The sequence below is a fragment of the Zeus faber genome, assembly GCF_960531495.2.
Source record: "Zeus faber genome assembly, chromosome: 12".
Lineage (NCBI taxonomy): Eukaryota > Metazoa > Chordata > Actinopteri > Zeiformes > Zeidae > Zeus > Zeus faber.
In genome coordinates, this window is record NC_137196.1 from 20,319,133 (window position 1) to 20,343,873 (window position 24,741).

A 24,741-nucleotide genomic window follows, 5' to 3' on the forward strand; every position below is an offset into this window, starting at 1 on the left:
TTTGTCCTTTTTTCTTGAAAGTATGCCTTGATTGATTTGTTCTGATCGATCGATTTGTTCTGTTGGATTGATTGGTTAGAATTTTCTTGCTCACATGAGGTGGTTTTTATAATAGACCAGCTAAATTAATACGGGATCAATATCAAATATGGTATTTTTCTTAACAAAATAATCATCTGGATTACCACATTAATTACGATATACAATAGTGATCTCCGACGGCTCTTGCTCACCTCCTTTCTCTTCAGGTCCTTCATGCGGCGGACCAGCGTGAGGTAGAACCCGACGCCGAAGCAGTTCTTGAGGAAGAGCGGCGATCCGCAGCAGTTGAGCTGACCTTTGGAGATGATGGCAATCCGGTCACTCAGCAGGTCGGCCTCGTCCATGTGGTGCGTGGACAGGATCACCGTACGGCCTGAAGGATCAAGGGCAACTTGGTCAATGGCTTACGTTCATCTACTGTACATTGAACCAAAGTCTCAAGGCCCCAATGGACCCAATGGACCCAATGCCACGAATGGTCTCAACGACCATTGGTGCCATTGGGGCGATTGGATTAACATGGATTAACCAGGATTACCATTTAGATTTCCTTGTTCTCTAACCTAAGCCTAGAAAAACAATTTTCCATCCACATGTGGACCAACCGTCAATGGAATGATAAGCAACACTACGCTTAGTTGCAGTAAACATTTCTCTCAAGAAAGCCTCCCGTTATCGCGGAGCGGAGATCGCGTCTGAAAATATTCCCGCCTGCCTTTTCGTGGCCTGGCGCCAGTCTGCCGCCCGGGGGTTGTGAACCTCGGGTGTAGGATATAAAGCAACGATGGAGACTGTTGAAGAGTGACCAACAGGTGAACCCAATCCCAGATGATAATGTCTCTCACCAGTCCTGTACTTGAGCAGCAGGTCCCAGATGGATCGACGGGAGTAGGGATCCACCCCTGAAGTGGGTTCATCCAAGATCACGATCCTGGACCCGCCCACAAACGCCATGGCGACGGATAGCTTCCTCTGCATGCCGCCTGCATAGATATTTTAAGTTTGTGAGTGTTGAAGCGTCACACCATGTCTACCTTCTACAGCTCTCTGTCCGTACGGCCTTTTCTGAAGTTCCTGGCCACGGTTCTCGCCACTAAAAGGTTTGTCATCTGAATTCAGTTTGTTTCTGGTTCGTAAAGTCAGTGTTTCTATCCCTCTGTCATCCTGATGTATGATGGAATTCAGCCCAGAGACGGACACAGAGAGCCACACCCACATCGAAAACCACCCAAACGTCCGTCCCCTACCAGAGAGGTTCTGGGACTGCTCCGTCCTTTTGTGCGGCAGCCCCAGGTCCTTCAGCATGTTCTCCACCTCCATCTCGGCCTCCGCCTGGGTGCGCCCTTTCAGCAGGCCGTAGAACAAGATGTGCTCCTCCACCGTGAGGCTGGAGAAACAATGAAGGAAGAACAGGAGTCACGGCCTGGAGGTTAGCGGGGGCTCCGTGCCTGGACCTCTCATTGGGTCATCATCATCATCACCATTGGAGACACTTGAAACAGTGCGCTTTGAAAGAACATGCAGGTATAGCTGTTGAAGCTCCCATGGGTAGGTTTGTATAGGGAACCTACCCATGGGAGCTTCAACAGCTAACCCTGCTATACACTGCATGTATATTATACATACAGTTTATAACCTTCACTCTCTTTACACCTTCTCATAGCTCCAGCCCATACCTTGGTGGTGGTCATACCAATTCATTTTCCAGATAGCCATTGTCAAGCCAAGGTTGGAGACAATATAACATTTGATATAACATTTCCGACTGCTATTTCCATGGTAATGGCAGAGCCTTGATATTAAATTCATATCTTTTATGAATAAGCGTAGAGCTTTAAAGAGGTTTACCAACATTTTGAATGAGCGTCTAAGAAATGGCTGCAGCTGAGTGAGTACTCACTATTTGAAGAGGATGTTGTATTGAGGACACATGCCCATGGAGGTACGGATGATGTCCATGTCCGTCCTGATGTCTCGTCCATTGATGTAGGCTGTTCCAGAGGTGGGAGGGTACAGGCCCGTCAGGATGGACCTGGTGAAGAACATAATGAAGTCTAATTAGAAAGTGGGAGTTTTTTAAATTTCCGAAGAAATGCGTTAACGGATACGAATCCCGGTTTCATGTGGTCCAGTCAGCTCACAGGGTGGTGGTCTTGCCGGCCCCGTTGTGCCCCAGGAAGGAGGTGATCTGGCCCTCGTAGAAGGTGATGTTGAGGCCGTTGACGGCCGGACGGGAGCTTCCGCTGTAGACCTTGACCAGGTCCTGGATTTGGACCCCCATCACCAGGCCAACGGGCTCCGGCTCGAAGAACAGCTGAGGACCTGGAGGGAGGAGAGACGTCATGAAGCGACACAGTGATGGGCAGACATTTGTGTTCTTCCCATAATTACACAAATCTGCTCTTCTTTATCATTATTTTCATCATATCTTCTTATCATCTTATCCTCATACCAGGTCATCTTTATCATTACCCGGCTGACCCTAAATTCAGCTGAATTGTACATGACAGCTGACCCTCTAACATGTCATCTCATTTCCCACCAGCAATCATCGATAACCACAGAATGTGTCCGTAAACGGCGCGAAAAACATCCACATAAAATCCCCGACCCATGTACCCGTCTCGTTAGGCTCCTCCTCCTGGACGGGCTCCTCCTCCTGCTGTCTCAGCTGCTCCCTCTTTCTCTCCATCCTCTCCCTCTTCTCCTGGTGCTTGCAGGTCTTCCCGCTGACCGACCCGTTGCAGTTGTACATCTCCGGGGAGCCCGCGCCCTCCACGTCCTTCTCCACCTCCTCGGAGCCCAGTCTGTCTGAACCTGCAGGGGGTGAAGCTTGAGGGGGTCAGGAGGTTTTATTGAGGGATGGAGGAGGACAAACTGATGGTGGTCTCACGGGGACCTACACTATGATTTTTTCCTCAGTGACAAGTGGCCGTAGTCCTTAGCCCTGTTGGTAGTGCTTAATCCTGTTCTTACTTTATCTTTGGTTGTCCATTTTGGGGGTTTTTGAACTTATACAGCTGATTTTTTTCTCGACTGAACCAGACAGTGCAGACATATTCCTCGGTTAAATTATATGTATTATATAAATTATATGTAACATGAATGTTTGAACCAACTGGTTCTCACCTTGATCTCCCAGGTCTGGGATTGATGGTTCAGGACTTTGCCAAAAGGACGGCTGGACCAGGAAGTAGAAGGGCCGACCGATCCCATATTCCCCTGCACAGATAGATAGATAGATAGATAGATAGATAGATAGATAGATAGATAGATAGATAGATAGATAGATAGATAGATAGATAGATAGATAGATAGATAGATAGATAGATAGATAGATAGATAGATAGATAGATAGATAGATGGATGGATAGACTTTATTCCCTCCTAGAGAAAATTGCATATTATAGCAGCTCACATCAAAACAATATTAACAATCTTAATAATAATTATTATTATCATAATAATAATAAATAGAAATAACCCTCTAAATAAAGTAATAAGAAATATACAATAAACCTCATGATAAACAAAACATATAAACCTAAATATAAACAAAAAAACAATAAAATGTCAAATTGCAATACACAAACAAGTATATTCAATATAGATATATACAGTTATGTACATATACAGCTATACAGTATATGTTTAGAGTTCTAAACATATACTGTTATCTACATATAGTTATAGTTAGTTAGTTTTATATGCTATATATATATATATATATATACATATGCTATATATATGCTTTATATATATATATATATATATATATATATATATATATATCTTGAATCTCAAATATATATATATATATATATATATATATATATATATATATATATATATATATATATATATATATATATATATTCATTTATATATTCATTTATATATTACTATAGTTATTTATTAATGGTTATCATTATCAACTCATCAAATTGTCACTGTGATGGTCGACCTGGGAAGACGTTGTCCAGGTACCAGGCCAGGGCGGCGTAGATCAGGGCGTCCAGCAGCATCATGAGGAGGGAGGTGAGGAAGGAGTAGGAGTCGCCCTGCAGGGGGCTGCTCCCAATGTTGTCCCACTGCAGACCCAGGCCCTGCTCCTCGTAGCGGGACAGGTACTCCGTCCCGAAGCCAAATGCCACCTGGGACAGGAGGCTCTGGAGAAGGAGGAGGAAGGAAGGAAGGAAGGAAGGAGGCCATGATGGAAAGGCTATGGAGAGTGATTCAAGCACTTCAACCATGTTGTGCAAATTATCAGTGTCCTACATGAGAGTATCAATTGGTTTGTGGGCGTGTGTGTGGTGTGTGTGTGTGTGTGTGTGTGTGTGTGTCTCTGTGCGCGCGCGTGTGTGTGTGTGTGTGTGTGTCTGTGTGCGTGCGTGGACGTACGGCGGCCATCTTGGCTTCCTTGGTGATGCGGTCCTGCCAGGTGAAGCAGAGGATGTGCGGCAGGTAGAGTGTGAAGTAGATGATGCCGCTGCAGGCGGCCGCCAGGTTGGCCTTGTTGAAGAAGACGCTGATAAGGAAGCACTGCATGATGGTGGACACGGTGAAGGTCAGCAGGAAGAGGAAGACCAGCAGGGGGTTGCTGTAGTTCAAAACCTTCCCTCCCTGCGGCCGAGAGAAGAGGACTTTACATTATTCCCTTTATTCACTATCCTGTGCAGAGTATATCTTCATATATCTGACATTTCTCTTTCGAATTTTCTTTTGTATTTTTGTCTGTTTGTATATATATTTAAAAGTTTAATTGATCTTTTACTTGACTTTTTTTTCTTCTTCATTCATTCTCCATCTTCTCTGAGTGTTAAGCTTTTTTTTTTTTTTAAATGTTAATGGTCTGCAGTGTAAGGCACCAAACCTCACTAGAACAAAGTACTAGTATATGCAAATGTAATAGAACACAAAATAATAGCTCAAGAGGCGGACAAGACAAGTAGATATTTTCCTTATTTAGCTAAACCTTTTCACCTCCAAAACAATCAGCCACATCCTTTAGGTTTACATTTTATCCATTGATTTTTCATGTTCGACGACAACTTGCTGCACAAAACACTATAAATCGATCCAAATAGCAGCCTATACAGGATTTGATATTAAGTAGGATATAAATGATTTTGATATTTAGCTGAATTCAATCAGTCTCAGGACCTCCTGAAGGACCCCTGGGACCCCTCCAGGTTCCAAGGGGACACGGGCAAAATGATTAATAGTTAAACTTCACTGTTATTTCATTTACGAGACCATTTAGCACCATTATAGGACGTAGAATAATGACTGTCCTGATCCTGGTTTCACTGTTATCTCTCTAACTGTAGTATAGGCACAATTATTTTTTGATTAGGTTCGAGAGTCACAATTTTATCAAACGTATATAAAATTGATCACTGATATAGAACAGTAGAAGCAAATCGTCCTTCTGAAAAGCCTCCACTAGAGGTTGCTATCACACCCTAAAAAAAAAAAAATACAATTGAACCCTCAAAGTGTGTAGGCCACCAAAAACCAAAACTTCCATTGTGACTTCCCGGTCCTCCTCACCATGATGACGGAGGTGAGCAGGGCGGTGCTGGCGGTCATCATGGTGAAGCTGTCGATGAACCAGGTGGACCACACCACCCCGTTGGAGACCCCCATGGCCTTCAGGGTCTCCTTGAGCCGCAGCTCCTTCTCCAGCACGATGCTCTTCACCGTCATGGACACGGAGTAGATCCAGGCCAGCACCATGAAGATGGGGAAGCAGCGGTTGAGGGTGATCATGAAGCTGGAGGACAAGACGTGGACACACCATCAGGTCTTGCTTTTCAATTGTCACAAGGGATCCCAGACAGAGGTTTGGAGACAATAACATTGTTAAATGATTTTAATTCTTTAAGAAATATTCTTAATTTTATATATATATATATATATATATATATATTTTCTTTTTTTAATACACAAATGTAAAACTGAGGCTTCATTTCAATTGAGGTAAATTTGTTAATTTTCATTTTACTAATTGCACAAGAAGTATTGAAATGTGTGGCAAGGCCTATGAATAAATCACTATGAATTGGGGATTAAATACCCAAATAGTCATTCTGTCACCTGTGCGCTAAAAAACAAATTAAAGTTTTGTACAGAAAGGCTAAATTAAGTCAGTAAAAGTCAAATTGGTATTTTAACGTTTGCACTTCATCATGCTTTTCTAAGGAGTGAAGCTAAATTAGACCTACGCAAACTGTACACATTCAGGCTATATTAAAGTGGTGATCCAAACAATTGCTAAATAATTTTTTTTAAATTTTGCTTTAAAAATCCCACATTTATTTCTGGTTGCCGTTTGGAATGGAATGGAATTCTGGGATTTGTAATCTGACGTTGCTGATTGTGTTTCTGTGTCTTACAGGTCGTCCACGTAGCAGGGGTAGGGCATCTGCTGCACGTAGACCCCCAGGGGCCAGTCGTGTCCCGTGTGGAGCTTGAGGACCCCGTGCTCAATCATGTCCTGCAGGTATGCGAAGCCCCCCCACAGGTAGCGCTGGTCCTCCATGGGGTCGGCCCTGGGGCCCGGGTCCCAGTACCTGCAGCAGGGAGCGTATATATACATACTTTACATATGAATATAAATAAAATACGCTAAATATAAAAATACGCTATTAATGGACTTGTCCAGTTTAGTTCAAAATGCAGAGACTAAATCATTCATCCCAATGGAATAACACAATGCTTTGTTTTGTCTCCAACGCAGAAAACAACAACAGTGCAACAATGACCCGTCCCTAAAGACCCGAGGGCTTTGAACACACACACACAGCATACACACACTCTACACACGCTCTACACACACTTTACTTTCCCTCTAAGTGGATCAGGCAAATCCCTGATTATTCCATTTATGAAGCAGGAGGACCCTCGCTGGCTCTGTTACAGCTTTATAAACTATTCACAAATAAGTTATCTACAGACAAACTATCTATATATAAAATATCTACACTGTATATAATCTATAAACAGCTTTATAAACTTTCTACTCGTAAACCATCCATAGATATTATATGCACAGCTCGGCACTCGTCCCTGGGGCTGTGGACACAGCAGCTGATTGTGAACAGAACATGAAGGGCAGAGTAGAAACAAGAGAACACTTTGTGTGGGAGTATTGAGCAAATATTGCAAAACGGCTGGCTTTTCCAAAGAATAAAGCAGTGGAGCTTGGATGAGATTGGATCCAAAATATATTTAGTATATTTTAGAGACGTTCTTAAATTATTACAAAATATTCTATATTTGATCAAACATTCAAAATCTTTATGCATTATAAATTATATAATTTATTATATAAATTATTATAATTTATAATGAATTTATAATTAATTATGAATTTATCAAGTATCAAAAGTCAAAAGTATCTTAAATGTGACTCAAGTGAATACATGGTTCTAAAAAGGTTTACTTGGACTTCAGATTTATGTTTCAGATGTATACTTTAAACCAGATCCATTTGATATTTACTCGAGTAGTATTTTGAAATGGTTGATATTTACTTATATCCCATTTATGAGGAAGCAATTTTACTTTTGCTTCAATCAGTCAATCGATCGATCAATCGATTAATCAATTAGTCAGCAAATCGATCAATCGTTTAATCGATCAATCAATCCATTCAGCGGTAGACCCACCTGTCTTTAATCTTGTTGGTGCGCTCCACTGCGTCGATGTCCATGCGGATTTTGTACTTGAGGTGCGGGGGGACGCTGGTGGTCCAGGGGTACAGGTCCAGGAAGACCAGCCCGGCCCAGAACTTGTTCTGCTCCAGCAGGTACAAGGCCTGGTGGCTCATCTGGGACTCGTCATTGTGCGCCTGGAACTTGTTCAGGTTGATGCACTGCGGACAGAAAGAGGAGGAGGAAATAAGATAAGATAGACGTGGTACGTTGGCACCGTGCGTTGCCCTGCTGCCTCACAGCGGGAAGGTCCTGGGACTGATTCCCGCCTGGGACGCTCTTGGCACCGTGGTCATGTGGGTTATCTCCCGATCAGGGGCCTTTCTGTGTGGAGTTTGCGTGTTCTCGCCGTGCTCACATGGGCTTATGCACATGCCTCAAAACCAACGCCTCCAAGGCCTCACGATCCTCCTGTAATCTCTGGCAACCCCAGGTTGGAAATAACAGCTCTAAAATACACACAAATGTATGTAAGCACACATCCATTCATTCACCCACAGGGCCATTTGTAGATTTTTGGGGGCCCTATGTTTAATGTTGTTCGGGGGCCCAAACAACAATTCCCACCTCTTTTAAATCAAGGCTGAAGACTTTCACTGCCTTTTACTAAACCAAATATTAATTTCTTGCACTGCACTGTCACTTTTATGACTTGATTTTTTTTTTTCATTCTATGCATTCTTCATTTCAGAAGAAGGAGAAGTTTTCTAAGGTGTTTTTCAAGGTTATGAGGTCTTCAGGTGGTCTTTTGTTGGGATTTTTCCCCCTTTTCCCCCATTCTTCTCTGACGAGCACTATTTTCTGAAAATGGCTCAGAAAAACCCACTTTTCTTCAAGTTACCTGGACATCCCATGCATTTTCTGAGTTGTCTAGGTGTCTAGATTCTCGGTCTAGAGTTTCAAGAGGCTGCGCTTATCCTAGAGGTCACAATAGGTCATTTTATACAGTACGGTCAAGATTTAAAAAATGCTGTCATCACATTGAAACGGTTACTCTCGGACATCTTTCATCACCCATGAACGCAATTGGGCTCTTTGGATTCACAAGAGTCTCAGCATTTTTTGACAATTCCATGACTGTTACGGTTCCACAGTGTGCAGAAATAGGGAAAAGAAAAAAAAGGCAAAATAACTGCCTTTAACTGCATGCAGAAACCGGTGTGTTTAGGACCCTGATGCTAACATACCCTAGGAAGCTGACATATGTCAGGCATGGCTGTAAAGGTGAGACTCTTGTGGTTCTAATGAGCCCAATTTCATTCAGATATCTTGGTGTGAGAGGTCAAGGGACTCGTTTCAAAACGGCCATGCCCATTTACTGTTGTCAAAAAACGATCGCCGAGTTTGGAGCCACGTTACGGCCGCTTCCCAGCGAGATAGCATGACATGCTACACACCTACGGATTCGTCTGGAAGTCAAGTCCTGGGGTGTACCGGAAGCTTGCCAGTATTAGCGAGAGTTCGTCAAACACAGATTTCCCCAGGAAAAAAGGCTAAAATGGCAGCTTGGAGCCCCCTGGTGGCTTTGGGGGCGCTATGCAACCGCATAGTCCGCATATAGCAAAAAATGTCCCTGTTTATCCACATACACCCCAAAACAAACACAACTGTCCTGTGAAATTCCCACTCCGCTCCTCCTCCCTTGGACTCCATGTAAAGCATGTCTAATGTTTCCATTCATTTTACTGTACAATACCCTGGAAGCGCTCAAAGAGAGGCTGGGGAGCGCTTCCCATTCATCTCTGTAGAACCATACATCCATCAAACACAATAACACTCACTTAGTCCTGGGATGAGAGAACATCCCCCCCCCCCCCCCCACCCCCGCAAAACAACAAAAAAGAAGTGGTCCCCTCAAGGATGCGTAGGTTCCAATGGGCCTCGGGTCTAAGAAATACACCCCGGACCGATGCTATGGCCGAAACGCTATCTGACAGCTATGTCTAATTGGCTAAAGCACCAGGGTTTGTTTGTTCTCTGGGACGAACCATGAATCAAAGCGCAGATTGCTCTCTTTTCAAGACCCCCACCCCTCGCTCCCACCCTTAAATCGATTACGGAGCATCCCCGACAGATAAACACAACCTATGGAAATGGATGGAGGGGATGAATGGAAAGAGCGATTTGCACCCTTTTATCCGGGCCTTGCAGGGGTCTTATAAAATGCTGGGGCCATACATTAAAACAGCATTGAGCCGGGAGACGGGTGGTGGTGGTGGTGGGGACGGGGGAGACGGGGGGGCAAAGTGGAGGGATGGGGGTGGTACACTCCCACCCACTCTCCACTTAATCACCGGCCCCACAAAGACTGCCCCGGGAGGGGGGATGACAGTAGACTTGTTCTTCCTGCCTTTCAGCCCGGCCGCCCAGTAGAGGCTTTCTATGGCCGTGCTAAGTGGACCAATAAGTTTCAAAGGGAGAGGAATGGCTACGATCCGCCGGGAGAGAAACAGGAAGACCTGATGCCTCCCGTCCAGAAGATTGTGTGGGGCCCTTGGAGGAAAAAAAAAAAAAAAACACCTCAGAAGCAGCTGGGAATTCCAGGAATTATGGGAAAACCTCGTTGAGAACGTCCTCCGCTCTCAAAGTCCCAACGGGGCAGTGGGAAAGCAGGGGTGCGCCGACAGACGGATAGGAAGACCTCCTGCAGCTCACCTCTCCATACTGGTTGAACATGCGTACGAGCTGGTCGGTGAGGTTGAAGATGTTCCTCCAGTCGAAGTTGTGCATGCACTCGTCCCGCTCCGTCTCCGGACCGTTGTACAGGAAGTTGAGGATGTCTCCGGTGGACAACTCAGAGCCGTTCAAACTCTTGTCCAGAAAGTCCATCACGGTGGGGTTCCTCAAGGTGTCCTGAGAATAGATTGGGAGATTGTAGCTTCCAGGATGAGTACCCGCCCCTTCTGATAACTTGTTCATCTCATCGTTCCTGAGAGCCGGTCTACATGATATGATGTAATGTATGGCGTTGGTCTGAGTACATGTGTGTTTGGGGTGACTTTAGGGTGGAGAGGATGGTTTGTGCTGGTGTTACCCTGATCATGTTCATCTGGACGCTGTGGTGGAAGAAGTTCCAGATCTGAGGTCCCAGCTCGTCCCAGGACCTGGCCATGTTCTGCAGCCTCTCCAGCTCCTCAAAGGTTGTGTTGGCCTGAACCAAGCACAGTCCACACTGAATTCAATGATATCTGCTGTTTTCCAACGATTATCAACGCTCTAGGCCGTTCCGCTCAGAGGGCACGAGTTCAATGAGATGATGGGATGTACCTTTCTGTTCCACTAAATGTTCATTACAACTGGAATTCTAAGGACAGCATCGAGGAAATACAGATAGAGATATGACGGCGCAATGGAGAGACAGAATTACATAGAGGGGGCATTGGACTGGCGGTGGACTCTCTTACGCTTTTTAATATCTGGCGGGCAGCGGGGGAGTCGGGGGTGTACAGGATCTTTCCCATCAACAGGGGCTTGATTGAATTCCACACAATTTTGGTGACGGGGTTGGACTCCAGCGTCTCCATCAGGGCGTTGCAGAAGGGAGCTGGAGGGGAAGGGGCAGAGGTTGAAGGAGGGTTATTTTAATTTTTTCAATGGTTTATTTACAGAATCTGATGAAGAGTAACTTGTCATTTGTTCCAATGGGCATATGGGTTCTCGGGACTTTTGGGTCATTTGTCTGGTTTCAACAGATCCGACCACAGGCCACTAATACATCTCATGGTTTGTTTCATCCTGCTCAGAGGCCCTCAAGAGTGGATTTAACTCAGGGGTCCTCAAACTGAGGTCCGTGGTCCCCTAGGGGTCTGTGAGGGAATTGTAGGAAAATGTTATATACAGTATACATAGAGTATTTATTTTTCATAAAGAAAAAATTGAATTGTTATTTTGTTTCTATTTTGAATATTATAAATATATAATATTTGAATATAAACATATCAAAATATAATTTTATTATGTGTAACCTAATTACACCATTAAAAGGTTTTTTGGACCCCCTGGTTCAACCCATTCTTCTGGGACAAGATGATCTTCTAGGCTGTCAATCAATCAACATAAAAAACATACCGAAATGTCCATTTCAGTGGATAGGTTCTGCTGTTTAATACTTTTACGTTCCAATATTACAAACCCCCCTCCCCACTTGTCATAGCATGTTATTTAACAAACAGCAGATATAGTTCTCAATTGAGCTCCACCCTCCTCCCCGCTACAACTCACTGGCGTCCCGGTCGTAGACGTAGTCCCGGCTCTTGGTGCCGTTGACTCCCAGGAACACCTTGTAGTTGTTGTCCTCGTACCAGTTGAAGGACAGGACCCGGGAGCCCCCGCCCTCCGGGTAGCCGCAGAACAAGCTCGAAACGGTGCTCATCAGCTCGGTGAAGGAGGACGGACCCCCGGGGCGGAGCAGAGGGGACACCGCCTTCAGGAGATCCCTGCCACTGCTACGCTCCATCAGCTAGGTATACAACCACAAATTATTGGCTAGTTAGTTGGATAGACAGATAGATAGATAGATAGATAGATAGATAGATAGATAGATAGATAGATAGATAGATAGATAGATAGATAGATAGATAGATAGATAGATACATACATACATACATACATACATACATACATACATACATAGATTCATAGATACATAGAACAAAAACTTATTTACAAATGGGTTTTTACCCAAATCCGTCAAAAAGAAGACAAGTAGTACTGCCAAGATCATCTGAGACGGCGAGGCTGCCATGTGAACTTTGATGCATAAGCCCAACAAGTGAACACCTCTGTAAGATAAGCAAACTGTTCGAGAGAAACCTGCTCCCTTCCTCCAGTGACAGGGATCGTCCAGGGACGACTAAATATCCTCCCAGTGACGCAACGAACACCACTTCCTCTGCGTGACAGCGTGGACTGTATCTGCATCCGTTCGTCTGACAAAAAGTCTCACAAAACTGGATGTTTGTCATAACAACACAGACAAACTGCTTTAGCGTAAAAATGAAAACAAAGAATGGAAACATTGCAGTGAAAAAAATATATATATACAAATGAACGAAGATGACCTCAATTAAAAACAGAACAATTGAAAAACTGCTGTTAAAATATATTCTATATGCCATATATACTGTATATTCTGTATATAGATAAGTGACCGTCATCATCAAAGCCGGTGGATGTGTGTCTTTGCATGAACTCCTGTGAACCATACATGCAGCGGCACGCACAGAACACACCCTGCACTTTATTTCAATATTCACTTTTTGTTACACACACTCACACACACACACACACACACACACACACACACACACACACACACACACACACACACACACACTCACACACACTTGGCTAGTCTCTCTGTCACCACGGTGAGAGGGCGGTCCCACCTACAGGATATGTCACCTCCAAGGAATGTGTATGTATGTATGAATCTCTCTCTCTCTCTCTCTCTCTCTCTCTCTCTCTCTCTCTCTCTCTCTCTATGTCACCCCTGGCCAAGATACTGAGGATACTAGGATACACTCCCTCGTGGGATGTACAGTAAACGTGCAGAAACACACTCGCGTCATTGTGTGTGTGTGTGTGTGTGTGTGTGTGTGTGTGTGTTCAAACAAGGTTAAATGTGTTTGTGTTTGTCTGAACTTATTATCTCTTGTACAATCTCTTTCCCTTTCTCTTGACCTCTAAGTAAGTTGTTTGGCAAACAAATTGGTCGAGTATTAGCACCAGGTTAACTGAGAGGGAAACACTGAAGGTCTATTTTGTTCTATTTAATATATATTCTACTATCTTATGATTGTATTTTTTAATATATTATTATATTTTATTATATTACATTATATTATATTATATTATATTGTATCTTATTTATTTGTATATGTAAAACATATAACCTGTTTTGATTCAAAACATGCACAGGGACTGGAGTAAGAAAAAAATTAAACAATTATAAAATGTATACAACTCATAATATAATGTAATTTTCAGCATTGGAATGTTTTTGGCCATTTTGATATCCAACCCTATTCAATTGTAGCTGGAATTGCACTAAAATTGGCAGCTACATTGCATTGAATTCCATAATATTGAATCAGAAGTTCCCTGCCAATTCCAATCCCTAACATAAACACGCACACACACACACACACACACACACACACACACACACACACACACACACACACACACACAGTTGCACCCATCACTCAGTTTCCTCTGTGAGCAAATGGGCATCTGTGGAAAAGGTTCAGTTTCCTGATTTCTGTCTAAAAATATCGGAGGAGAGAAGAGAAGAGAAGAGAAGAAAGGGGGATGAACTGGAGCACTTTGGAGCACTTACCACTTGGATCTTCTCCGACAGCGATTTGAGAACCCGACCCCAGAAGAGCAGGTCAATCCCCTCCGAGCTTGTGTCCATCACCTGGGGCATCTGGGTCATAAAACAAAAGACATCTGGTCAGTACTCATAAACTTGTGAAAAAAAAGTGTTAAAAAAAATCACACTGTATATTGTCTATATTTTATATATGTGGCTATTTCTGTTCTTTATTTTTCACTCTATTTGTATATTTATGAGGCTATTTGATATATTTTATTTGTGTATACATTTTTTTAGACTGTAAAGGCATTTAATGCACAAATCTTTACCAAATGACTCATGAAAGAAAATGTTCTCGTCCGAATAAACTGGTTCTGATTCTGCGTCACAGGGCAATTATAACAAAAGGTACAGAAGAAACCTCTTATAGTGATCACGTCTGTCCGGGTCAAATGGATCACTTTAAGCGCGTGATTATTATAACCAAATGTTTTTTATTTTTCTTTATTTCGCATGCAGATTACCATCTAATGGTATCGATGGCTCTGCTGAGCCTGGCACGGGAGATGTATGGGGCTTTTTTGTTTCGCTCAATTACGAAACGGAGGAAAATAAATACATGTTAAATAAAAACAGTTTTTATTAACTTTACTTTTTTTTTTTGGAGAAATGGGAAAAGGGGACCGCTCCCGCTCCATTACGCATTTTGCTCGACACCTGCCTGTTTTTACGAGCTATCAGTCTCAAATACATTTTAAACTTAAAATAATTGTCGGATGGGATTTAAAGTGTAAAAATTGTAAGAAAATCCTTGGGTGGGCTGTAAAACCGGCAAGCCGGTTTTATAGAATTACCTGGTTTGAAAAAAAGATTCCGTATGTTTTCATGTATGAAAAGACCCAAAATGAACACTGCAAGCAGAGTACTTGATTACTATAAGTTAAATATTTGAAACAGCATTTGTATAGGAATGATTCTGCCCTATGCTTTTTGATCATAATAAGCGGTTTCCACTAAACTGAATTTAAAAAGGTAACAAAGACAAACTTTTCCGGTGCTTTCTGTGCTACAGTCCGAGTGAAGCCGCTCTGGTCCCATCGGCTTGTGGAACCTGAACCGAAAGCTAAAAAGCTCTGTTTAGGGCTCTGTGACGGCATCGACCATCATCGTGCTCGCTCCCCGCCGCCACTTTTATCTTTTCACGCGCTGGAGGCCGAGGCCGCTGAGCGCTAGGCGTTACGCCTGCGCCGGGGCCACGGCCGCCAAGACAAACAGCAGCGGGAGATATCCTTCCTCTTACATTCCTCGCCCCTGCATTTCAATGAGCTAAGGAGGGAATGGGGCAGGAGGGATGGAGGGATGGAGGGATGGAGAGATGGGGGGGATGGAGGGGATGGGACAGGATGGATCGAGGGGTGGGGGAATGGAGGAATGGAATGGAATGGAAATGGAGGGAGCGGTGAAATGGGTGAAGTGGGGAGTAAGAGGAGGAGGTCAGCAGGGAGAGGTCAGGAATCCGCTGCTCTGATTCGGATAAGGGGGTTTAACACTAATGGCGCAAATGGGGCCAGCAGCAAATATCTTCCTGCAGGAAAACTATGACCTAATGTCGCTTTTGGTGACATTGACCTTTCCCAAACACTACTCTGGAAATGACTCAATCGAACGGCAATTACACAAATATAGTAAACTCCGGTTTGCATCGTTGCTGGTTTGAGTTATTTATAAGTCTCAGTGTTGTGTTGTCATATGGTGACTGAGGTCACACCTCAAACAAAGGCGTCTTTCCCCTTTCTAGCTGCCATGTTGTGATTGCTCCATTCAGCTTTCCAGGCCTCCAGGTGTGGTTGCCAGTGCTGCAGCCTGGCACGCGCTGGGTAATTACATTGTGCAGAGCGTCGCTACTTCAAAGTTGGCACCGCAGGGCGTACAGACTGGATAGGCTGGAAAGGCAGGGCTAAGCCCATTAGAGAAATAGGCCATGAGGGATAAGGATGGAGCCACCCTCAACATAAGCAAATCACCTGATTCGCTACTTGGTCTAAACTCCAACACTGACACAGAGCTGTGTTTTGGTCGATTGTTTCCCATTCCGAATATTAATAATAATGAAATAAGTTAATTGATTAATAAGGCAAACTTCCTTTACCGGCTCATGGGAGAGTCACACTTCACACTAACTCTGGACGATAGTTGGGGACTGGAAAGTCCAGAGAGTCCCGAAAAATCCCGAAAGTTCTGAAACGTTCCTGCAGCCGTTGCACCACTTAACCCAATGACACAAGGGGTGATAGACACTTGTGTACAAGAAGAAAAGTGTCAAAAGCCAAAGGAGAGTGATGAAACATCAATTGTTATTGGTGGTAAAATTAGATTGGTACATTGCTATGGTTAAAGTTTGTAGGTTATATCCTCCACCTCGCACAATGCTGAAGCAGTATTGGCTGAATGACCGTCAGGCTTTATATATAATCCAGCGCTAGGTCTCAGGATCCCCCCTCCTGGGTCAGCAGGTCTGGAAGACCAAGCTGAAACCAGCCAGGTGTCGGCGTCTCCACTCGACTCTTTTTATAAATCATAAGCTCTGCCACCGTGCCAAGATCCTGCAGAGCAGAAACTGGTTCCACAGCTTGGACTGGCTCTGTAATTCAACCCGGTCGTGTACTGGGTTCACCAAGTATATTCTGCAGCATTTTAGCCTCCTGTTCTGTGCCGCCGCGGAGGCACAGAAATGAAAACAAGCCCGACCCTTGTTCCTGTTTCACACATGGTTTCAGATGCTCTTGAGCAAGGCATTAGAATGTGCATTTTTTCAGGCCACAGTGCAGCAAGTCATGGATCTGGGTCAGCAGTTTCACAATATGTCACTAAGTGCTTTTGTTATTTAAATATGACGACTAATACTGTGTAGAATTAGGTGAGAGGTTGCTGCAACTCTTCTTGTGACCCATTGGCTTACTCTTTACACTTCTTTCTTTCTTTCTTTCTTTCTTTCTTTCTTTCTTTCTACCAAAGCCTTTCCCTACTGGCACAAACACAAAAACTTTCAAAATAACTGCTATTTTCAAATTATGGAGAATTATATATTATATTATATATATTATATTATGATATTCAATTTTGGAGAATCATGTTTATTCTCCAATTAAATTCTCCAATATCTGATACAAACAAAAATATAACAAACGAAAAAACAGGCTCAAGACGCACGACCCGCAATAAAAATTTGTGAATATTTCAGAAGATATTTAGAATATCTTGGATATGTCAGAATGTTTCTTCACCCATTTAGGAATTGGCGACACTGACCAGTCTGAAGATCTTGAAGAAGTCAAGGTTGTTGTAGAGCATGTCCTCGATACTCTGCAGCCGGGCCTGGGGCAGGGCACACATAGCGTTGCGAACCCCGAAGAGACCCCTGCGGCTGGGGAAGACCAGGAAGCGTTCCAGCAGAGCCTGGCTGCACGCAATGTCCTTCAGCTGCAGGTCCGGGATGCCAAAGGCAAACTGGGAGAGGAGTGGAAGAGGCTGATGGTGACTTGTGTACCATTTAGAGGGAGCAAGAGTCAAAGTTGTGTTGTCAAACCCTCAAACAGGTTGTATTTCCTCAGCGAACCTTCCATAACAATAGGTAGCTTTAGTCAGAGATATATTTTTTATTGTGAAGGGGGGTTAGAGATCGCTATGGGATAGATGTTGAGAAGAGCAAAAGGGGGGTGGAGATCCATGTGAGATAGAGGTAGAGACGCATAAAGGGGGATGGAGATCCATAGGAGATAGAGGTAGAGAAGAGTAAAGGGGGGTGGAGATCCGTATGTGATAGAGGTGGAGAAGATATGAGATAGATGAGTCCAGATGTCTGAATAGATGGATCGTCAGTCTATGACCAAGGATTGGAAGCAAATCAGCGAATCCGACAGAACGGTGGAGCTCGTTCCACCATTCACTGAACTATTTTAAAGCAATTGTCTACCAGGGGAAGAACATGGAACTGTGGATAGCATGTTTCTGCTTACACCCATAGTAAACTGGGATAGGGCCCCTGGTCCCACAGGACCCTGAACAGGAAGATGTGGGTCATAACTTTGCAAAACTACAATCCAGGGAATAGGAGGAAGTGCGTCATTTGTGTTCGGTATTCGTAGTGAAATGATTTCCCTCAATCTTAATACTGACTAAGAGAGAGCGAGGTGGCCCTCTATAACATCCCTCACTCATCCCGTCATCCATCATACATCCCATCATCCCCTGCTCCAACCTGCTCCAGCCGGATCTGGGCCTGGACCAGCTGGTAGACCACCGAGTTCGACAGGCCGGCGTCCCGCAGCAGGAAGGATGTCAGGTCCTCGTCGTCCTTCAGAATGTCTTCCACCTTTAGCCCGTGGCCTGGATGGAAAGACAGACAGACAGACAGACAGACAGACGGACAGATGGACAGTACATTACGTGAGGAGGAGAATGATACGGGAAGAGAGAATGGACGGAGGGGATGGAATGTTCGGTAGCCAGACTGATTGAAAGGGATTCTGTGTTCTAGGAGTGGTACCACTGTCAGTTCACCAAGGTCAGAATCATCCAATTTTTTAATTTAAGGGGGATAAATGCTAAAATAATCATTAAGGATAAAACAAGTTGATTATTCTGGATAATTTTGGTGTATAAATTTTGAGCATAACTGTTTTTTTCTGAATTCTGACCCGTTAGTCAAAATGCTGCTGTTCTCACTGATATTTAAAGCTGTGCACCATACTTGTGCCATTTATAGTATTTGAGATAAAGCGTGTTTGATACGAGTGAAAAACAGGCGAAAGAGAAAGAGAAAGGCCTATTTTTGCCCTTGCCTTGAAGGGGTTCATACATTCACAGGCAGCACAAACACAATGTCTTAGTATAATATAATAATAATAACATTACTACATTAGATCCCATCCGAATAGTGCAATACAGAAAACAACATGAAGAAAATCTCTAAATATGAGGGAATGCAGAAGCACACTTTAGACACAAGGTGCATTTCCATAAAGCCAATGGCTTCAGTGCATTGGACAGTTGCTTAATGGCAAAATCTATTGACCAAAGAAATGCTGTTTTTCTGTTAGTCTGACTAATCTCCTAGTCTATCTATATTTTAGATTTGTCAAAGGTTCTCTTTAATGTTTTTGGTTTAGTATCGGCAAGGGATTAATTTGTCCACTTTATAAAATGTACTCCACCATGGCAGCGGAACCTAAATGAAACAACCAGACAGGGAAGGAATATCTAGGAAGAGGGTGGGTCTTTGCCCAACAAAAGGTTTGGTTTTTGGGGGATAAAGGAGGCTATTGCCAGATAGCCTGATAATACCGGGGATAATATCGGGGATGGTAGCTCAGGCGGTAGAGCTGGTGGTCTAGTGATCTAAAGGTTGCTGGTTGGATCCCAGGCTCCTCCTGCTAGCATGCTGTAGTGTCCTTGAGCAAGACACTTAACCCCTAATTGCTCCTGATGGCTGCGTCCGTCAGTGTTTGAACGATTGTAAGTCGCTTTGGATAAAAGCGTCTGCTAAATGTAATGTAATGTAATGTACCTGAGACCAGAGATGGGTTGTTCCGCAAGGTCTCCATGAAGTTGGAGAAAGAGCACAACTCCCGCCAGAGCCGTCCGAGCTGCTGGGTCTCCATGTTGTTGAGCAGCAGCTCCTGGGCGTCGGAGTAAAACCGAGCCAATCTGAAAAAGAACCCATCGGAAGCTGTGGGAGTGGGCTGCTGACCTGTCATTTCCGTCATTCCAACATCTGGACTCAGACGTAAAGTGTGTGTCAAGGGTTCGATTCACTGGGTTCCTTGGTTTGACTTTCACTGCGGTCCATCCAACGGTCACAGTAAACCCAAACCAAGTTGACGTACAGGGGGCTTCTTTGCTGTGTGTAGTTTAGATATGCAGCCATCATATAGAACATTTTCATAGTCACATACTGTTCAAGTTACGTTTCTAAAGTATTCGCAGTAAAATATATAGGTAAGAAATTGAAACAGTTGAAAGGGCAATATTACCAATTCACACAGTATTGGCATTTTTGGGGATGAAGTGTGAAAGAAGTCCGTTCCTGCAAAGACTAAAACACCGTGTCCTGGTAAAGCCCTGAAGACCTACATGGAGTTGTTGTAGTTGGAGACCACCCCGGGGGACTCTCCTCTGGTGGGGTACTGGAAGCAGGGGTTGTTGGCGTTGCAGAAGATGCCCTGGATCCAGGGCAGGATGCCCGCCGAGGGCATGGCCTTGTTGGGGAAGTGACCTGAAGGAATGGAAGACGGTGCATGTGTTAATATGGAGGAAAGTTCCTTCTTTCTGGTCTTGTTGAAGAGATTTCAGACGTTGCGAGGGGAAACGGAATTAGAGCTAGAAAACAACGCACATGCTTTTCTCTGCAAAGAACTAGAGAAAGAGGCACAGCTACACTGGCCTGATTCACTGGTTAACTGGTTAACTGACTAACAGGCCACTGGTTCACTGGTCATTGGTTAACTGGCTAACTGGTTAACTGGCCATTGGTTAACTGGCTAACTGGTTAACTGGCCATTGGTTCACTGGCCATTGTTAACTGGATAACTGGTTAACTGGCCATTGGTTCACCGGCTATTGGTTAATTGAATAACTGGTTAACTGGCCATTGGTTAACTGGCTAACTGGTTAACTAACCATTGATTAACTGGTTAACTGGCCATTGGTTCACCGGCCATTGGTTAACTGGATAACTGTTTAACTGGCCATTGATTCACTGGCCATTGGTTAACCGGCAAACTGGTTAACTGGCCATTGGTTCACTGGCCATTGGTGAACTGGATAACTCGTTTACTGGCCATTGTTAACTGGATAACTGGTTAACTGGCCATTGGTTAACTGGCCATTGGTTCACAGGATATTGGTTAACTGAATAACTGGTTAACTGGCCATTGGTCAACCGGTTGACTGGTTAACTGGCCATTGGTCAACCGGCTGACCCACTGATAAACCCTGTTTTGATAGCGTTTGGTGAGAACGATTGCTCGGCAAAATACCTAAATTATAAACGTGAACTGAGTATAAATAATAATGCAATGAAACAAGTGAGTGAGCCTTCCGTCTCCTTACACTCATGTTGTTTGTACAGCGGGTTGGCGTTCCTCAGCCAAACCAGACCAATGAACAGCACCAGGGGCCACAGGATCTCCACCAGGAAGCGGCTCTGAAAACACAAATCACATTCCAGAGAGACATGACAAGCCCCAGACGATACATTCCAACCACCGCTTCTCTATGGGATTGACCCCCGAAAACCGCTACGCCGCGTTTACAGCACGAGGCAAAGTTATAGTGAAGAGCAAAAACAAATAAAGTCCAAAAGTTGAACCGTTGTATATATGGTTCTTCATCATAATGGCAAAACATTTCATAACGAATACTGTAAAACTGTAAATAAATAAAAAAAAGGTCCAGGGAAATCCGGCTGCAGACCCTTCAGATCGCTTCTATTTACAAAATTCATGTTGATGAGCCCAGTGAGAACAGAAATACTGTCGGACGACATGATCCAAAGGTCCAAAAGAGCTTTTTTGGAGCCTGTGTTGTGTTTGCACCTTCTGTCTCTTGCGCAGCGTCCAGTTCTTCCACAGCAGGAGGCGGATCTGACCGCCCGGCTTCATGGCTCGGCAGCTCCACCCCTGGAAGGGGGCATCGGGTCCCGAAAAACCTGGCGAGGTTCCCAAAAACGATCCCGAAGATCAGTGGATGAATGGCGTTGATCATTCGCCACTCTGATGATGTGTGTGTGTGTGTGTGTGTGTGTGTGTGTGTGTGTGTGTGTGTGTGTGTGTGTGTGTGTTGTGACACAACAGACAAAGTCACAGACGTAATCTCGAAAAAAAACAAAACAACAACAGCTACATTCTGTTCTCTGTCTTTTGGGAACAATTTGTGCCGGGAACCTGAACAGAACTGTTTGGATACACAGAGTAATTTGTTTCCGGAGCGTCATGTTGACCCATGGAGTTATCCCTGACCCGTGGATACAAAACAATGAAACACCTGTGTGTGTGTGTGTGTCGGTGTGTGTGTGTGTGTGTGTGTGTGTGTGTGTGTGTGTGTGTGTGTGTGTGTGTGTATAGGAAAAAAAAAGTGGCGGGAGGAGAGGAGGAAAGGTTTTGGAGGAGGCTGAAACGTGTGCTTGTGCATCTGACGCACATCAAGGCTGGTGAAGCAGTGATTACCCAGCTCACACCCAGGTCACGTCTGGGAGTAAGACTCCAAACATCCAGATGTGATCAGATGTGTAGACCATCAAGTAACACAAGGTTCACTGGCACTTGTACATTGTTGTATATTGTATTCTAATAAGTATTATTATAATTATTATAATTATTAATGTTATTGTTTTATTATTATTATTATTATTATTATTATTGTTGTTGTTGTTGTTGTTGTTGTTGTTATTATTATTATTATTGTTATTAATAATATTTTGCCTATTAGTTTTGATGTGAGCTGCTATAATATGCAATTTTCTCTAGGAGGGAATAAAGTCTATCTATCTATCTATCCATCCATCCATCCATCATCTATCCATATATCCATATATCCATCCATCATCTATCTATCTATCTATCTATTCATGTATCTGTCCATCCATCCATCCATCCATCCATCCATCCATCCATCCATCCATCATCTATCATATATCCATCTATCTATCTATCTATCTATCCATTCATGTATCTGTCCATCCATCCATCCATCCATCCATCATCTATCCATATATCCATCTATCCATCTATCTATCTATCTATCTATCGATCATCATCTCTACATCCATCTGTCTATCTATCGTTCTACATTCTAAAGTATGACAACAAACTCTTTCAGTTTATCAAGACAGTTCAGTCATGTTAATAAAAGCTTAAACAAAGGAATCTAGTGTCTCTATATATATCATCATAAAGTAATATACTGCAATAAACAATAACAATAACTGCAGTAATACAGCAATATATAAGGAAAAAAGATATCCAAAATTATAAAACAGCAATATATAATAATTACAATATGTAAAAACAGAATAATAATAATAATAATAATACCATAGTAAATAAAAATAATATAATATATTATTTTATTTTATAATATATATATATATTAATATATTCAGAACAGCACCATTAAATTCCAATATTGACAGAAGCAAGGCAGTACTAAAACCATGGTGTAACCATAGTGCAAAACCATGACCCCTTCACCACCTGCGGGTGCTCATAACTACATCCATTTTCTACACCCAACTATCTAACACATTTTAAAATTAAATAATTATTCAGATCCTTACCTCTCAGGAAGGAATGGACAAACAACAAGCTGCAATGGCGGAGGACATGAAGCCAGGTGGAGGGCGGAGGAGGAGGGTGGAGGGTGGAAGATTTCCCAGCTGCCCACTCCCTCTGCCCCACCTCCGCCTCCTCCTCCACCTCCACCTCCAGGTCAGCGCTGCTAATCTGATCTGCTCTAATCTGCAGCTCAACAAGGGACAGGCCGGGGAAAAAGACAACAGTCATCCATTTTGAGGCAGAACTAGGGAGAGGGGTGGGGGCGTGGGCAGGTGGTGGGGAGGGGGGTCCACCTTGCTGATTAATAAGAAGCGGGTTTGAGTCCCCAAGCCCAGTGTGTATGCCCTTGAGCAAGGTACTCAGTGCCCAGTAGACGATGGGGAATCAACAGCAAAACAAAGGGGAACCTTGGTGTCCAATTGGCCTGTACGAGGGGTCAACGAAAACCTTTATATAGACATTTGTTAATGTGTGTGTGTGTGTGTGTGTGTATGTGTATGCATGTGTCTGCATGTGTGTGCGCGCGTGTGCATCTGTGTGCGTGTGCATTTATGTGTGTGTGTGTGTGTGTGTGTGTGTGTGTGTGTGTGTGTGTGTGTGTGTGTGTGTGTGTGTGTTAGGGGGGCGAGCGCTAGTTAAAGACCCAGATGAGTCACTATTTTTGCCCCAGGAGGAGGAGCAGGAGAACAGGTGACACAAGCGTCATAAGCTTCCATTACACTGGAGGATCTGGAGGCTCGTAGAGGCTGTTGACGGTTGTGGAGTAAAACCAATTGAAGCGACTGAGCTGGATGCAGGACGTTAGTGTGAAGCAAAGCAAAGCACTGCGTCGAATCTGAGGCCGAAAAACCCCCCCCCAGAAAAAGAGCCCACGTCAGGGCTTAAAGCCACGGGACTAAATAAAGGTGTTACTACGGTGTTACATGGGTGGGGATACGAGGGCTGGAGGAGCTCAGCCCTGAAGAGCAGGAATAGACGTTGTACTGCCACAGCAAAGCAAGCCATAAAAAATGGGGAAAATCAAGGGTTTATCGATTGTTAATAAATGTTCAGGTTTACAGAAGAGGTCACAGGCACATGCACATGATACATGCACGACATTAAATCCACTGACCGGCGAAGTGAATAACATTGCTCATCTCATTCCAATGGCACCTGTCAAGGGGAGGGATATTTCAGGCAGCAAGTGAACAGTCAGTTGTTGAAGTTGATGTGTTGGAAGCAGGAAAAATGGTCAAGCGTAAGGATCTGAGCCACTTTGACAAGGTCCAAACTGTGATGTCTGGACGACTGGGTCAGAGCATCTCCAAAACAGCAGGTCTTGTGGGGT

General features: G+C 43.8%; 1 protein-coding gene across 1 annotated transcript in view; it reads right to left on the bottom strand.

The window, feature by feature from the left end:
- Positions 1-21,740, bottom strand: part of LOC307238604 (retinal-specific phospholipid-transporting ATPase ABCA4-like) — a gene marked incomplete at its 5' end in the record, with an annotated part of 42,735 nt that extends 20,995 nt beyond the window's left edge. Inside the window, 23 exons of the mRNA XM_080011663.1 lie at positions 234-415; positions 888-1,025; positions 1,290-1,429; positions 1,943-2,074; positions 2,184-2,364; positions 2,662-2,859; positions 3,172-3,264; positions 4,007-4,211; positions 4,444-4,665; positions 5,596-5,818; positions 6,441-6,617; positions 7,716-7,921; positions 10,416-10,613; positions 10,795-10,911; positions 11,165-11,304; positions 11,982-12,219; positions 14,101-14,190; positions 17,389-17,586; positions 18,338-18,465; positions 19,646-19,785; positions 20,212-20,353; positions 21,190-21,283; positions 21,675-21,740. Coding sequence (XP_079867789.1) covers positions 234-415; positions 888-1,025; positions 1,290-1,429; positions 1,943-2,074; positions 2,184-2,364; positions 2,662-2,859; positions 3,172-3,264; positions 4,007-4,211; positions 4,444-4,665; positions 5,596-5,818; positions 6,441-6,617; positions 7,716-7,921; positions 10,416-10,613; positions 10,795-10,911; positions 11,165-11,304; positions 11,982-12,219; positions 14,101-14,190; positions 17,389-17,586; positions 18,338-18,465; positions 19,646-19,785; positions 20,212-20,353; positions 21,190-21,283; positions 21,675-21,740 — 3,648 coding nt within the window. The remainder of the gene's footprint in view (positions 1-233; positions 416-887; positions 1,026-1,289; positions 1,430-1,942; positions 2,075-2,183; positions 2,365-2,661; positions 2,860-3,171; positions 3,265-4,006; positions 4,212-4,443; positions 4,666-5,595; positions 5,819-6,440; positions 6,618-7,715; positions 7,922-10,415; positions 10,614-10,794; positions 10,912-11,164; positions 11,305-11,981; positions 12,220-14,100; positions 14,191-17,388; positions 17,587-18,337; positions 18,466-19,645; positions 19,786-20,211; positions 20,354-21,189; positions 21,284-21,674) is intronic.
- Positions 21,741-24,741: the final 3,001 nt, after the last annotated feature.